This window comes from Lynx canadensis, chromosome C1, assembly GCF_007474595.2.
Source record: "Lynx canadensis isolate LIC74 chromosome C1, mLynCan4.pri.v2, whole genome shotgun sequence".
NCBI lineage: Eukaryota > Metazoa > Chordata > Mammalia > Carnivora > Felidae > Lynx > Lynx canadensis.
In genome coordinates this window covers 62,574,456-62,590,901 of record NC_044310.1, presented here as the reverse complement: position 1 = coordinate 62,590,901, position 16,446 = coordinate 62,574,456, and the positions used below count along the sequence as shown (strand labels likewise).

Here is a 16,446-nt window from a genome sequence, read left to right as displayed (position 1 = left end):
CAATTTGATACATTACTCAGCACTCATCCTGATCAGTTTATACTTAATGCCCTTCCCCTATTTCACCAATCCCCACCCTCCACCCATAACCATCAGTTTGTTCTCTATAGTTGAGTGTGTTTCTTGGTTTGTCTGCTTTTTGTTGGTGTGGGCTTTTTTTTCCCACCTGTGGGTGAAATCATAAGATATTTTGTCTTTCACTTATTTCAGTTAGCAGTATACTATCTATACCTATGTTATTACAAATTGCAAGATTTCATTCTTTTTTAAGGCTGAGTAATATTCTGTTGTGTGTATATATATCACTTCTTTATCCATTCATCTATCGATGGACACTTGGGCTGCTTCCATATCTTAAGTTATTGTAAATAATGTTACAATAAACATAGAGAAACATATATCTTTTCAAATTAGTGTTTTTATATTCTTTGGGTAAATACCCAGTAGTGGAATTACTGGGTCATATGGTAGTTCTATTTTTAATATTTTGAGTAACCTCCATAACCTGCATATTGTTTTCCGCAGTGGCCGCACCAGTTTGCATTTCCATCAACAGCGCATGAGAGTTCCTGTCTCTCTACATCCTAGCTAAGAAACTTGGTGTTTCTTGTGTTTTTGATTTTTGCCATTCTTACAGGTGTGAAGTGACATTTCATTGTGGTTTTGATTTTCATTTTCCTGATGATTAACGATGTTGAACATTCTCTCCTATGTCTGGTCGTCTACTGTGTATCTTTTTTGGAGAGATATCTGTTTATGTCTTCTGCACATTTTTAAATTGGATTGTTTGTTGTTTTGGATATTGAGTTGTATAAGATCTTTATATATTTTGGATACTAACACTTTATTGGATATGTCATTTGCAAATACCTTTTCTCATTCAGTAGGTTGCCCTTCAGTAGGTAGTTTTGTTGATTGTTTTCTTTGCTGTGCAGAAACTTTTTATTTTGATGTTGTCCCAATAGTTTATTTTTGCTTTTTAAAAAAATTTTTTGAGAGAGCATGAGCAGGGCAGAGGGGCAGAAAGAGACAAAGAGAGAGAATCTTAAGCAGACTCCACGTTCAGCATGGAGCCCAATGTGTTTAGTGATAAATTCCTTTAACTTTTGTTTGGGAAATTTTTTATCTCTCCTTCTATTCTGAATGATAGCCTTGCTAGATAGAGCATTGTTGGCTACAGGTCTTTTTCTTTCAGTACATTGGTTTTGTTTTGTTTTTTAATAATTTATTGTCAAATTGGTTTCCATACAACACCCAGTGCTCATCCCAACAGGTGTCCTCCTCAATGCCCATCACCCACTTTCCCCTTTCCCCCAGCCCCATCAACCCTCAGTTTGTTCTCTGTATTTAAGAGTCTCTTATGGTTTGCCTATCTCCCTCTCTGTAACTTTTTTTTTCTTCCCCCTTTCCCCTCCCCCCGGTCTTCTGTTAAGTTTCTCAGGATCCACATATGAGTGAAAACATATGGTATCTGTCTTTCTCTGCCTGACATATTTCACTTAGCATAACACTCTCCAGTTCCATCCACATTGCTACAAAAGGCCATATTTCATTCTTCCTCATTGCCAAGTAGTATCCCATTGTATATATAAACCACATCTTCTTTATCCATTCGTCAGTTGATGGACATTTAGGCTCTTTCCATAATTTGGCTATTGTTGAGAGTGCTGCTATAAACATTGGGGTACAAGTGCCCCTATACCTCAGCACTCCTGTATCCCTTGGGTAAATTCCTAGCAGTGCTATTGCTGGGTCATAGGGTCGATCTATTTTTAATTTTTTGAGGAACCTCCACACTGTTTTCCAGAGCAGCTGCACCAGTTTGCATTCCCACCAACAGTGCAAGAGGGTTCCCGTTTCTTCTTTCAGCACTTTGAATATATCCTACCATCCTTTTCTGGGCTGCAAAGTTTCTGTGAAAAATAATTGGCTCATTGCCTTATAAAGTTTCCCTTGTATATAATTGTTTTCTTTTCTCTTGCTACTTCTAAAATTCTCTCTTTATCATTACTTTTTGTCATTTTAATTACTATATGTCCTGGTGTGGACCTCCCTTGGTTGATTTTTATTGGAGCTTTTCTGTGCCTTCTGGATCTAGATTTCTGTTTCCTTCTCCAGATTTGGGAAGTTTTCAGCTGTTATTTCCTCAGATAAGTTTTCTGCCCCCTTCTCTCTCTCTCTTCTTTCTGGGACCCATATAGTGTGAATGTTATTATGCTTGATGGTATTCCTGAATTCCCTAAGTCTATTTTCATTTTGTATTATTTTTTCTCTTTCCTATTAGGCTCAATTGCTTTCCATTACTCTGTCCTCTAGGTCACTGGTTTGTTTCTCTGCTTCCTCTAGTCTACTATTTATTACATCTAGTATATTTTTAGTTTTAGTTATTGTTTCTTCATCTCTGATTTGTTCTTTTTTTATGTTTTCTATCTCTTTGTTGAAAGTCTCACTTAGGTCCTCCACTCTTTTCTGAAGTCCATTGAGTATTTTTGTGACCATTACTTTAAATTCTCTATCAGACATATCTATTGTTTATGTCCATTATATTTAGCTCCCTCACTATGATTTTGTCCTGTTCTTTTATTTGGGACAAATTCCTCTGTCTCCTCATTTTGTGTAACACTCCATGTCTGTTTCTATGTGTTAGGAAAGTCTGCTATGTCTTTTGCTCTTGAAAGTAGTGGCCTTATGAAGAAGATGTCCTATAGTGCCTTGCAATGTGATGTCCCCTGTTCACCAGAACCTGGCGCTTCAGGGGTATCTCCTATGTGTGTTCCATGTGTCTTGCTGTTGTGTGTAAGCTGTGTTTGCCTTTAGTCCACTTGTCTACAATGGTTCTTTGTTTGTTGTGGGCAACATTTGGTTCCTATGGTGGTAGTGGGCCATTCTGGGGCTGCCATGTGCTTGAGTTGATTTAGACCAGGTATTTGCTAGAGCTGAGGTAGCACCAAACTGCAGGTGCTTTCCTTGTGTTGTCCCCTGAGAAGCTTTTGTTGGTGAATGGGGCTGTACTTGGACCAGATGTCTGCCCCCAGCCTCTTACTGGGGCCCCAATCAGTGCATGTGGTTATCTTCCCCTCTCCTTGGGTTAGGAGTCACTTTGGAGTTGTACTAGCCCCTCTGGGCTGCTTGCACTCTGCCAGGCTTGTGACATTGCTTTGGGTGTTCTCTGCTGAAGGGAATACTGGAGAGCACAGGTCTACAGGTGAACGTGGGGGCAGAGTGTGTGGGTACCAGCAGTGTCCTCACTGGTCCGCTTCAGGAGTGGACCTTCAGCTGCCTGGGGGAATTTCTGCTGAAGCTGTTAATGGATGGGACAGATCTGCAAAAGCCCACAGGGGCAGGCACACTGTTAGCACACTAGGTGGAAAGTGTTCAGGCTGCACTAGTTCCTGCAGGTGCCTGTGTATTTAGGCTGGGAGTGGAGGAGGGACATGTCACCTGCCAGCTCTTTTGTTCTTAGAGAAGTCTCCCAAAGATCCCTGCCCCTCCAGCACAGGCTCTGATATTAGTAAATACATCTCCATCCCCTGTACCCCAGGCATTTTTAAAAAGTGCTGCCTCTAGGGACGCTTGGCTGGCTCAGTCAATAGAGCATGCAACTTTTGACCTTGCAGTTGTGAGTTTGAATCCCACATTGGGTGTAGAGATTACTTAAAAATAAAAATCTTAAAAAAAAAAAAACTACTTCTATATTGTATCTCAGAGTTGCTATTTGTTATACTGTTTCTTTAAGGGTGGCGACTCTGGTTTATCATCCTTTGGCCCTCCTAGAGCCAAGCAGCTGATTTTGAAGTTCCAGATGTTAAGCCCCTTGATAATAAGACCTTATGAAATTAGGCCCCTATGGTTTTCAAAGCTAAATATTATGGGTATTCATATTCAAAGTGCAGGCCCCCTGCCTGGAGTGTAAGGTTCTGTTTCTCTTTCTTCCCTGTGCGCATGGCATGCATACCTCCCATGGGCAGTCGTGTGGGTCCATTTAGCTCTCCACTGTGTTTCTGCCCTTCCTATATTTTCCATGTGGCCTCTTCACTACATTTAGCAATGGAGAGTCTGCTCTCCCAGTCTTTCGGTAGTTTTCTGGGTTTTTACACTGATGTGGATGTTATCTGGTTGTATCCATGGAAAGAAGTGAGCTTAGGGTCCTTCCCATCCTTTTCCCCAGAAGTCAAGTAAGCTTTTATCAATGAAAAATCTGTTGTGTCAACCAGAACCAGTATTAAATGTCCTTTTTCATTCTTTACAAATATATAAACATTTATTAAATAAACTATATACCTATACTTCCTTTTTTTTTGGAATTCTTTATCTTACAAAAGGAAAGACTTAGTTTTGACTGTTACTTGAATAGATTTTTTTAGCATTGAGTGAGATTTATTTCTGTTTGTTTTATTTTGCTGAATGCATGCATTCCAGATCTTTGCAAGTGGAATATGGTTAGCATGAGAGAGACTGATTTGTGTTCAAGGACATGACCCTAAACTCACCATTGGGTGGAAGAGGCCACCTGTGAAATGATAAACAACATTTTTCTTATCCAGGCAACTGGATACAGGGCTGCTTCCAAAAATGTTTCTACAGCAGAAGTGTCATCAACACAGATTTTCAAATTCGGTATCATGTGTCCTATTATCTGCTTCATTGCATTTGTAAATTGCTTGTGTTAAAAAGCCATAAGCACAATTTGGCAGGCCTGTTTCTCACATATTAAAACAGTTAAAATGTACCTTTAAGGGATACAAAATAATGATTTGAAAGCCAACATTCCCAACCAGCAAGTGTTTAGGGAATGTCTTAGCTACCCCAAACAGATTTGCAGTTAATTTTTAAGTGTCAGTGCAAGCAGTTGGTCTAATCACATTTTCTCCTTGACAGAGGGCTTTTTAATGGCTGCAACTTCTGACTCAGCCCTAGAGCACAACAGGAACATGCTTTGCAAATGTTGAAATTGAGAGCTAATACTAGATAATAATGCTTGCTCCTGGTACTTCAGTAACATACATTTCCTTGATAGGAGTGAAAGATAATTTTCTTGAGTAAAATTTTCACCCATCTTTTACCAACCTTTGCTTATCTGCTATGAATTACTCAAGTAGTATTTTACAAATAATTTCTCCTCTGTTTCTCTTATATACACCAACCCCACCCCCACCCCTCCCCCACCCCCACACAAATGTATCTGCTTAGCTAAAAGTGGTCTTTTGAAGTTATTTCTAAGACAGTGAGAAAATTAGGGGATGATTGATCTAGATTTATATCGATTGCTATATCACTTTGTCATTTGGTTTTATTCACCAAAATAACCCAGACAATTTAATTTTAGAGCCTGTGCTCTTAACCACCGTACAATATTGACTTTTATTTAATGAAGAGGGTGATGAGGATTCTTTGTAAGTAATAGAGATTACTAAGAGGAGGTCAGAGCAGAACCCCATGATATCCTCCTAATGCTTTTCTCTCCTTCTCTTCCCCTGTTAATTTCACACACTGGGCTTAAAACAGCAAGTGTCAGAAGAGTCAGTGGGAAGTGGGTATTCTTTTGAAAGCAAAAACAATGAATACTCTAACAGTTTCATCTTAACCACGAGAGCCTGAGTATGTGTTTACTCTGCGGCAGTGTCATTGTTTACATTCAGTGGTTGTTTGCAAAATTAGCCTATTAAGTACACACTAAAAAGAGGAGCATGTTCTTTATGCTAATCAATACATAGATTTGGGTTTTTTCCTTTAGTTAGTGCTTGTCCTATAGAGTAAATAAAATGTCAGGCAGTATCTTATTCTTTGTTTTGTTTTGCTTTGGCCAGGAAGACCTCAAACTATTTCCCATGAAAAAAAGGTGTATTTGCTAGTAGATATTAATGAATATTCCATGTAGCATTTTCAGATGTAATAAATTATGTCAATTTTCAGGAATGATGAGAGATCTTCCTTCATACGAAGTAAGGGTATGTTGCCAATTATGGAACTACAGTTAAGCAAACACCAAGATGAGTGACACTGAATATATGACCTTGACTTTTTCAAGGAAAATTTGAATAGGAAGAGAACAGTGCCTCTGCTGTGGGTTGTGTGCTGACTGTGACAACCTTATTATGCTAAAACCATCTCTCTGTAGTTCATTATAGAAAATAACCCAAGATACTGCCTGTCCATCCACATGTGAAACCATGAGACAGCCTGTGTATGCACCACAGTGTTTTCCTTTTCCTTTCTAGTACCCACCATGGCCTATCCCACACAGGGCCTTTTTCCATGTATCCATCTAACGGAAGCCTCTTTGTGCCTCCATTCGTTTTTCAGGTCTCAGCTCCTGCATTACCTCTTCAGGGACATCATCCCCGACCTCTCTCATTTGGTCGTTTGCTTCTATGAATCCCTGGCTTTGTGCCATTTATTGCTTCTTTGCAGTACTTGTCAGAATTGAAATTTCATGTTTGTACAATTTATTCATTAAGATCTCTTTCCCCTGATAGACTCTAGGCTCCTCTAGCAAGAACCTTTATACAACCAGGGTTTAGCATAGTGCTGACACATAATAGGTACTGAAAAATGTTTGTGGAATGAATGAAGAAAAGAACAAATAAATTTCTGTCCTCATTATTTCTAACTACTTCTTTACCTTAAAAAAGCAGAAAGACACATCTTCTAGTGTGAATCAAAACCTTAAACAGATCATGAATAGTGATAGGCAAACATCTAGAATAACTAGAAAAAGTATGTTAAGGTAAGCAGCTTAGAGTCGGTTTTGCTAATAAAGAATACAACAAAGATGCTGTGAAAAACTAATTTAGTTTCTTGGCTATTTGGCTGTTTTTCCATTTTCTTTCACTTCCTTGGGTTTGTTGTTGCTGTTGCTGTTGTTGTTGTTGTTGTTGTGTGAGTGTGTGTGTGTGTGTGTGTGCCTATTTAATCTTTCTTTAAAATATGTTTTCCCTCTTTTACCTTTTACTCTCACCCCTCCCATTTCCGACTCTGAAATACAGAATGTGTGTCTTTCTGCTCTTTTCTTTTGCCGTCCCTTGTGGCAGTAACTTCTGACAAAAGAGAATCTGAAATCTTTTATCTCTGGTTATTCTGTTTACTCTTTTGTTCTTAATAAAGTCCTAAACGTCTTGTTGAATATATCTACAGTTCTAATCTTGGGTAGTCTTGTCAGTTACTGAGAATATAGGCTGAGTATTTTTCCTTTTCCCCTCTGGTTTCCTTCTCTACCTGCTCTTCACCCTCCTCTGTTCCGTAAGAGACTCGTATATAAATCATGCGGATTACATCAACAGGCTCTCTTGTCCTGTGGCTTCCTATATGGTTTTGCTAGTGAGAGGTATCAACAGTAGATTGGAGGGTAGGAAAAGGGGTTTGTGAAATGTATTCTTTTGGCTCTCTTGCTGGTGGGTCACTTCAGGGTAGCTATACCTCTCTCCCTAAGACTTTAATTCTTATCAGTTTTGCTTTTTTTCATTTGGCTTCTCTTTCTGAGTTTGGGTAACCTTTTCCTTCTTTGTCCCTTCAGGCATAGAGGTGGAAGTGACTCCCAATTGTTGCCATCCTCTGGGTTCTGTACCAAGTCTGGTTTCCCATAACTCTACCTATAACTTTGTAAATATTTGCTCAACTCTTTACAATTATCCTGTGTGAGTGTAACCTGTATTTCCTACTAGAATCCTGCTGTATTCTAAAAAAAATAACAACCTAACCTTGACAGGTATTGCTTCCTAAGTAGTGCTTTAACTGGATTTTCCATAGGGTATTCACCTGTTCCATAAGGCTGGCTGGTTCAGGGTTGGTCATTCACTGCTAGCAAATTTGTCACACAAGCACTGTTAGGATCCAAGTCAGCCTTTCTGAATAAAACTCCATGTTATCCTAATCCTCACATAATCTTCATCCCTGTTGTCATGATCACTTTTTCACAAAATCATGGAATGAGTGCTTTAACCTTTGATTATTGAAAGATACCTCTACACAAGAGTCTTGACTAAGCAACCGCATGGAACATCAATATCTTCATATTCTAGGTCCATTTTGAGGTCAGTCCTTCTAGTTATTTCTCAAACTTCCTTGACACTGATTGTCTAATGTTCTTAATTTACAGTTCATGATAACGTGACGAAGTTGTTGGCTTCTGTTCATAAATATATTGATGATTCAGCTCATCTCTTCTTTCAGCCAAAGTAGATAACGAGGAAAATTTCCCTTGATCAGTGCCAACAGATCCTCCATATTCAACTATAAATCTGGTTTAATTTTATCTTTCCCAGTCAACTATCATAGGGCCCTTTTCATGAGTCATGGGGACTTGTTAAGACAGTGCCTGAGGAGTCAACACACTATTATTGTGAGCAATCTTCGTATGTAACTTTCTTGTGCCTTCATGACCTTCTCAAGCACTATATGACTATACCTCTTCTACTCAATAATGGAGTGCTGCTAGGCACAGCTAATTTTAGGCTTGATGGATCAGATAACATCCAGTTTATGATGGGCTTCTTATGTCATCAAATGATCATTCAGAGTCCAGGAGCAACTTCTCAAAAGAACTGTTATTTGCTGAAACAACATGGGTTTTCTCCAAAACCCTGGGAAACTCCACTTGTGATTCTTAAAAAGGCATTTGTCACAGGCCCCATACAGCATCCTGTTCTGACAGATAGTTTAAGCACCATTGAGTCCATTATGCATATAGATTTGCACAATAGCCTGGATTATCTGAAAAAAATTTATTCTCTGGGCTGTACTCATATCTGGCAGGTGATTAAAGTTGTGCCTTTTCTTAATAGAGAATGCAAGGTGCAGCAACTTATCTTTCACTTTGAAAGAGATAGGTCTACTGGACTCCTAAGGTCTCTATTAGAAGACTCTTGCATTTCCATGCGATTTATTTCCCATACATTAGCATACATAAGACTTTATTTTTTTTTTAATTTTTTTTAATGTTTATTTATTTTTGACAGAGAGAGAGACAGAGCATGAGCAGGGGAGGGGCAGAGAGAGAGGGAGACACAGAATCTGAAGCAGACTCCAGGCTCTGAGCTGTCAGCACAGAGCCCGACACGGGGCTCGAACTCACGGACCGTGAGATCATGACCTGAGCTGAAGTTGGATGCTTAACCAACCGAACCACCCAGGTGCCCCAGCATACATAATACTTTCTAAGGCATTGAGATTACATGCTTTCCAGTATTCTCCAGATCTTTTCTTCAGGATGCCATCAATGTAAGGAATCTGCGTGGTATCCTGTGGAGTAAAGATATTATCAAAACCCTGCAAACTAAATTGTGGCAAAGAGCTAGGAAGTCCTATGACCTTGAAGAAAGATAGTGAGGATGCAGTACTATTTCTGCCAGGTGAAAGCAAATTCCCTTGGTGTTTTCTACTTATTGGGAAAGGGAGAGAACTTTTGTCAGATCAACTGTTGCAACCAAGGTGGCAGAGGCCACTTTGATTTGTTCTAGTAGAAAGACTACAACTTTTGAAGAGCAGTTAAAATTGAGGTCATAACTTGGTTAAGCTAGAGATAATTCATTACCATTCTCCAGAAGCCATCCTCTCTCTGCACTGGCCAATCAGGGTGAAACATAGTTTCCTTAGGGAGATTGTGTTAATTATACAATAGTATTCTACTAAATATGAATGTGTTCACTTCTATATCTTCAGAGTCTTTGTGTGCCTATCACAAGTAAGGCCTAATGAATGAATGACTAAATGGATGGAAATATGATTGACAATTCAGTATGAATGAATGAATGAATGAGTGGGAGTTTCACCATATTCTAGATTGGCATTTTAAAGCTTTTCATATTGACTTTAGGGATTAAAACTATTTTTTTAATGTTTATTTTTGAGAGAAATAGAGCACAAGAGGTAGAAGGGCAGAGAGAGAGACACACACACACAGAATCCAAAGCAGGCTCCAGGCTCTGAGCTGTTGGCACAGAGCCTGACATGGGGCTTGGACTCCTGGACCATGAGATTATGACCTGAGCCTAAGTCAGATGCTTAACCAACTGAGCCAGGTGCACCAAGAATTAAAGTTAATAGATATTAGATAGTGTATAATTAATTAGGTCCTAGGAAATATCTAAATCAAGTTGAGGACTCCATGTATTAAATCATGTAGTGAAGAAACAAAAATTACTAAAATCCTAGCAATTGTAGCTATAAGTTAAATAACATAGCAAAATAAATCAAATAGAAAAGAGGATTTAATTATTATTATAAATATTTATATTGGAGAAGAGAAAGATAATTTAACTGAATCCTTCAAGTATATAAAATATTTCTAAAAGCTATGTGGTAATTAGTTCTCTATTGCTACATACCAAATTACCCTGAAAATTGACAACATAAAGCAAGGAATGTTTCACATGTCAATTTCTGTGGTCAGAAGTTGGGAACAGTTTAACCAGGTGGCTCTGGCTCTGAGTTCACGGCTTCATGAGGCTGTAGTCAATTTTAAACCAAGGCTGCATTCAGCTGAAGATTTGACTAAAGTGGAGAATCTGCCTTCAAGATGGCTCACTTACATTAATGTTGTCAGGAAGCTTCAGTTCTTAGTGACTGTTGACAACTATGTGGGCTTTTCTATAGGACTTTCTGAGTACCTCAAGCCCTAAAGCTAGTGATCTAAAGGAGAGCAAAGAGTAAGCTGCAATGCCTTTTATGACCTACTCTTGGAAGTCACCCAAATGTAATTTCAGCCACATTGTATTCATTAGAAGCAGGTCCAGTCCAGACTCCACGGAAAAACGTGAAGTAATTTATGGACATATTTGAAAGTCACCATAGATAGTGATCAGCTGAATAAAAGTAAATGGGAGTAAATTATAAGAAAGAACTCCATGATAGCATATCCCCCCATAAAATCTGGAAGCAAAAAAAGATAATCTGGGATATGTGTGTGTGTGTGTGTGTGTGTGTGTGTGTGTATACATACATACATACATACATATATATGTATATATATATGTGTGTGTGTGTATACGTGTATATGTATGTGTATATATACACGTATATATGTGTATATATATCTCAAATTATAAGAGTGTGAATGAACATGCAAATCAATGGATCTCAATCAAAGCAGTAGGACTGCCTAGGGAGTCTTTTTTTGATTGTCACAGTGTTTAAGGGGAGTACTCCTGGCATTTAGTGGATGGGATCTGGGAAAGGTAGATGTCTTGTAATATCTAGGATAGTCCTACACAACCAGGAAATGTCCCATTTCTTGCCAGACTTTCCCATGTTCCTCTCATGGAGATGACAACTCATTTTTAAGTAACAAATGTTATTTTTTGCATAGTTTCAGTAAATACCAAGGGAATTTGAAGAAATAGTGTACTTTTTTGTTAAAATAGACTATAATTTGTTCATTTAGGAGAAGTCTATCACTGACAGCACACCTGTATTATTTAAGTCTCCTACACAATACACCTGCATCTTCTCGTAGTTATAGCTGTTACATTCAATGAGCCTATTTATAGGTGCATACACTGACTTAATTCACTGTCTTTTGATTTAGTCACTTGTGAGCATTTGCACGTTGATATGCACACTATTTAATTATAAATTATCTCTTTATTTCTCATTTGCATTACATTAGGACATGTTATGGATATTTTATTTTATTTATTTTTGAGAGAGAGCATGAGCAGGGCAGGGACAGAGAGAGAGGGAAGGATCCAAAATGAGCTCTGCGCTGACAGCAGAGAGACCGATGCAGGGCTCGAACTTACAAATCATGAGACCATGACCTGAATTGAAGTTGAGTGCTCAACCAACTGACCCACCCAGGTGCTCCATGTTATTGATATTTTAAAAGAAAGTCTGTATATGGGTAAGTATTGTTACCTGTATTATTTCAAGATTGTAAAAGGAATGTGGCAACATATTAGTTATAAAAAGGATGCATTGGGCATAATGGGGTTAGAAAAGGACTGACACAAAAATATGTGATGTTATGGCACTATTAATCACCTTATATGAAAAGCCCTTGACAATTGTGGAGAAATAATCTAGAACAGATCTGTAGGGGAGAAACAAAGTGTGAGTCATCTATAAATTTTCCAGTAGCCATATTTAAGAGACTAAAAAGAGACAAGTGAAATTAATTTTAATAATATATTTAAGAATGACTATTATCATTTCAGATATTCTCAATATAAAAATTATTGAAATTTTTATACTTTTTTTTCTACATACTGTCTTTAAAATCTGGCGTGGATTTTACACTTATTATGTGTCTGAATTCAGGTAAGCCACATTTACATGCTCAGTGGACATGAGTGCCTAATGGCTACCATATTGTACAGCACATTCCTAAAATTGCCATGAATAGAGAAATTCCAAAAAAAGGAGTAAAATGTGAGAAATCCCTTAATTTATTAACAGACAAAATGCTGCTGTTGCACATCTCCTTGTTCTCCTCTTTTTTTTCCCCCAGTCAAGTTCTTCCAGTGCAGGTGTGGGAAGACAGGAACTGATGGAGAAGATAAAGAAAACTAGGGGTGCCTGGGTAGCTCAGTTGTTTGGCTCAGGTCATGATCTCCAGGTTTGTGAGACTGAGCCCTGCATCAGGCTCTGTGCTGACAGTGAGGAGCCTGCTTTAGATTCTCTCTCTCCCCCTCTCTCTGCCCTTCCCCTGTGCATGTGCATGCTCTCTCTCTCAAAATAAATTTTAAAAAATTAAAGAGAAAACTAGATATCCTTGACTGTGGGGACTTGGTTGAACTGGCTCTTGAAGCTTCTAGGTCACAGATTTGATGTTACAGCTCAAACACAGATGATCTGCAACACAACTTCTGTGCCAGAGTCTGCCTGGAGAGGTGTAGCAGCAACTCAGTAAACACAGCCACCTGCTGCAATTCAAAACTACAGAAACAAGAAAGAATTCTTCCCTTGATAATTAGATCTCCCCCCTCCCTTCTCCTTTGTTCCCAGGCATCCGATGCCGCTCAACCAGATACTCTCCCTCTTCTGCCAAGTACAAAGCTTTTTCTTTCCAAATGACAAAGGCTCCAAAATTACCGGTGTCATCTCCTTTCCTACCATATGTGTCCAACATACTGCTGATCCTCATGTTGCTGACATCCATATTGTTTCCCACTGTTAACAGGCTCATTCCTAATTTATCCTTTAGTGGGTAGCATTATAGCTTTGATAGCTCAGTGGTTTAAGCTTGAGCCTTAGACAGCAACATACCTGAATTCAAACCCTTGTTTATGCCACTGAAAAACTGTGTGACCTTGAGAAGTAAATAAAATTCTGAGCTACAGTTATCTATAGAGTTAAGGTGAAAATGATATCAACCTCATAGAACTATTGTGAGACTCAAATGAGACAATGGATGTAATACTTTTAGCATAGTACCTGATACATTGTGAGCAATTAATATACCAAAGCTCTTATTCTATTGTTTCCTCAGTCTGTAATTTCTTCCCTGCTCCTGGCCACCTGTCCGAGTCCTAGTCATTTTTCAGTCTTTCCCAGATCCCATCTCTTCTCTATGGCTCTTGCAAATTTTATCGTCTCCTTTTCATGTGTTTCTTAAGAAATCTGACATAAATTGACTTCTCATACAGCATACACAATGGCCATTTAGCAAATTCTTTGGTTAATTGATTTATGAAAAAGGGAAAGGAAATCATAGCAGATTCTGCTGATGTCCTACCCCACATTCCCTCGGTTCTTCAGAGTTTGCTTGCGGCTATGGTAGACTATGTCATCACGCCCACCAACAAGCATGTTCTATATGGTTCCTCAGAAGGTCCCCAGCAGGATGGAGTCACCATGGCTCCCAACAGTATCCCACTTGTTAATATGCCCTTTTTTGGCTTTCTTCCTTCCCTCACTCCCACTTAAACTTCCTAGAATTATCTCCCAAATTAACCTAACTGTAGCAAAGTCCTTGTCTCAGGGTTTGGTTTTGGGGAAACCTAAATAAGACAGGAACTAACATTACCAAGTCCATACTTCATGCCAAGCAGTTGGGCATTCTATTATATTATCTTCTTTCATATTCCCAACATTCTTATGGGGTTTGGCATTATTATACCCATTTTACAGTAACAAATTAGAAAGCCAAGACTGAAACAAGCAACTTACTCAGGGCCATAAATATATTAAGTAGCCAACCTAGCTAATCTAAATACTCCTTCAGGTGCCATTTCTGAATTAATATTTGTATGGAAAAGGGATAAAATATTTCAGGGCAAAATTTAAAAATACATTACAGAAGATAGGTAAAATTGAACCTCTTAGTTTTAGCCAAAATGTGACAAAAATAATATATAAAAACAATATAATTAAATAGTATCCAGAGACATTATCCACTGAATGCTTAGATGACATTTAAATTCTTTATTTATAGTCTACTTTCTTCTGGGAAATAAAGACAAGAAGATAAGGCAGCAGAGGACTGCCTGAATGTAGTCAGATTTTGTAAGACTATTAGAAGATGAAACCTATTTGGCCTTCATGACATTGAAGAAAGAATGAGACACAGGAGACTTTTCTGGGTACTTAGATACTAAAAGGAAAGACGTGGATGAGAAAAATTGTGAAAAATTTCTCTTCCATATTATATGATTCTCATTCAGAATTGATTTTTTTGTATCTTCTCAAGTCACACAGGCCATGTACATAAGGGTGACTGAATTATTACATGAACTGTCAAATCCGATAAATGTGGGTGAGGATATAGCTGGGCACATGTTAAAAGAAGCAACGGACAAAGAGATATGTTTTCTATATGCAGAGGCAAGTAGTACTACATGACCAATGCATTTTCTAGAGTTTTTAGGGATTTTTCAAACTAAAAAAGTTTAGAAGCCTTCAGTTAGATATTCTGTAGTCTAGCTGTCAGTCAAGTTTCTAATTCTTGGAAAATAAGCATGATGAGTCTGTATGAGGTAGAACCCAGCATCTTCCGGGAAAACAGAATCAAGTTTTTGTTTTTGTGAAGTTTGAGAATACTTGGTATTTGTAGTAAGCTTTGAGATTAACAGACAAAATGTACAGCAAATCTTTATTATATATTGCAGTAAAGTTGCTAATATTTGCCTTTAGAATGTCACATGAAGTCAGAAAGAACCAGTTAATGTGAATTAGGCATTACAGTTTCATTCCTTTGAATTTTTTAATGGTTTTCACTTATGTATAACCCAAAAGGATGACATCATAATATTGGCTGTAAATTTATTAGCTCTCCTATGAAGTCATCCAGTTTTAAGCCTTAGAAAAAGTGTCTTTCAGCCAACCAAGCATTTGTAGTGTGCCCTCTAACTCACATTCTAATAAATGTCATTTTCTAAATGCATTACCTCAGGTTTTGGCTACAACCCAGATGAATCCTGAGAGATTAAGAGAAATGTGTTTTCTGACTGATTCATCCATATTTTATTTTACTTTTCATTAAGAAATTACTCTTTGAAGAAAATCAATAATCTCCTGTGACTGAGGGGAGAGGTTAATGTGTTGCAGTGATGCATTCTAATTTCTCAAATCAGACTGCCTTTAGTCGGCTATTGCTGATGGAGTTTTTGTCTTTTCTTGTTCCTGCAGCCTGGGTACATGGCGACCCCAGGAGAGTGGCCTACCCTACAGACAGCAAGGGCCACTTTTGTGGCCAGAAGGGCACCCCCAATGAGTGAGTATGGCCCCCTTTCCTTTGTCTGGTTTTATTGTCTAAGCTGGAACTTAGGAATTGTAACCAAACCAACGTGAGTTTGCTCCTTGGTGAGTCACAGATAGAAACTACACCAAGTGAGTTGTCACACAAAGGAAACTTGATTTGTACCAAATAAAGAAATCGCAGGAATAACTTCCAAAGTTGTGACTCCCTGGGCAAGAGTGAAAGTGTTCCTTTTATTTAGGGTCAGGATGAATATTTAATAGGGAAGCCTTGTCATTGTATGTAGAAGTGGGCATACGGTCACACATGTACCTTAAAGAAACATGCCTAAATGTATATTATATGTTATGTAAATGAGGCTTGTGCTCCATGCTGGGCAGAGATTTTAGTACTATAATTAGGTAAAGGTTATTGTTGGTCATTCCAGAAGTCACCCCATGGTCCATTTGTGCAGGAGTGAGTTGTGGGATTAGCTCAAACTGGTCTGGGTGGTCTGGGCCAGCAGAGCTCTTCCTCAGAAAGTCATTATTGCTTGAGGGGTAGTTTTGTTTGCCATCACAGGATGCTATGCCCATAAGGTCCTTTGTCTGAGTTAAGAGATAAGTAGAGCTTAAGGGAAATGTGGGACAAGTGTTGGTGGATACAAGCATGTGAGCAGTAAAGGCCAGGTTTTGGGGTCTAGCTAGTGACAAAATCACTTTTACATTAATCCTAGTAGGCTTAGTAAGAAGATTAAAATTCATAAAGGAAGTTTTCCCTCCCTTTTTTCCTGGAGACAATTTGTAAGGAATTGGGAAATTTCATACTATATGATT

General features: G+C 38.4%; 1 protein-coding gene across 1 annotated transcript in view; it reads left to right on the top strand.

Annotated features, from left to right (window-relative positions):
• The window catches only part of SLC44A5 (solute carrier family 44 member 5), a 116,012-nt gene that overhangs the window by 15,948 nt on the left and 83,618 nt on the right, over positions 1-16,446 (top strand). The window contains exon 4 of the mRNA XM_032594087.1: positions 15,562-15,646. Coding sequence (XP_032449978.1) covers positions 15,562-15,646 — 85 coding nt within the window. The remainder of the gene's footprint in view (positions 1-15,561; positions 15,647-16,446) is intronic.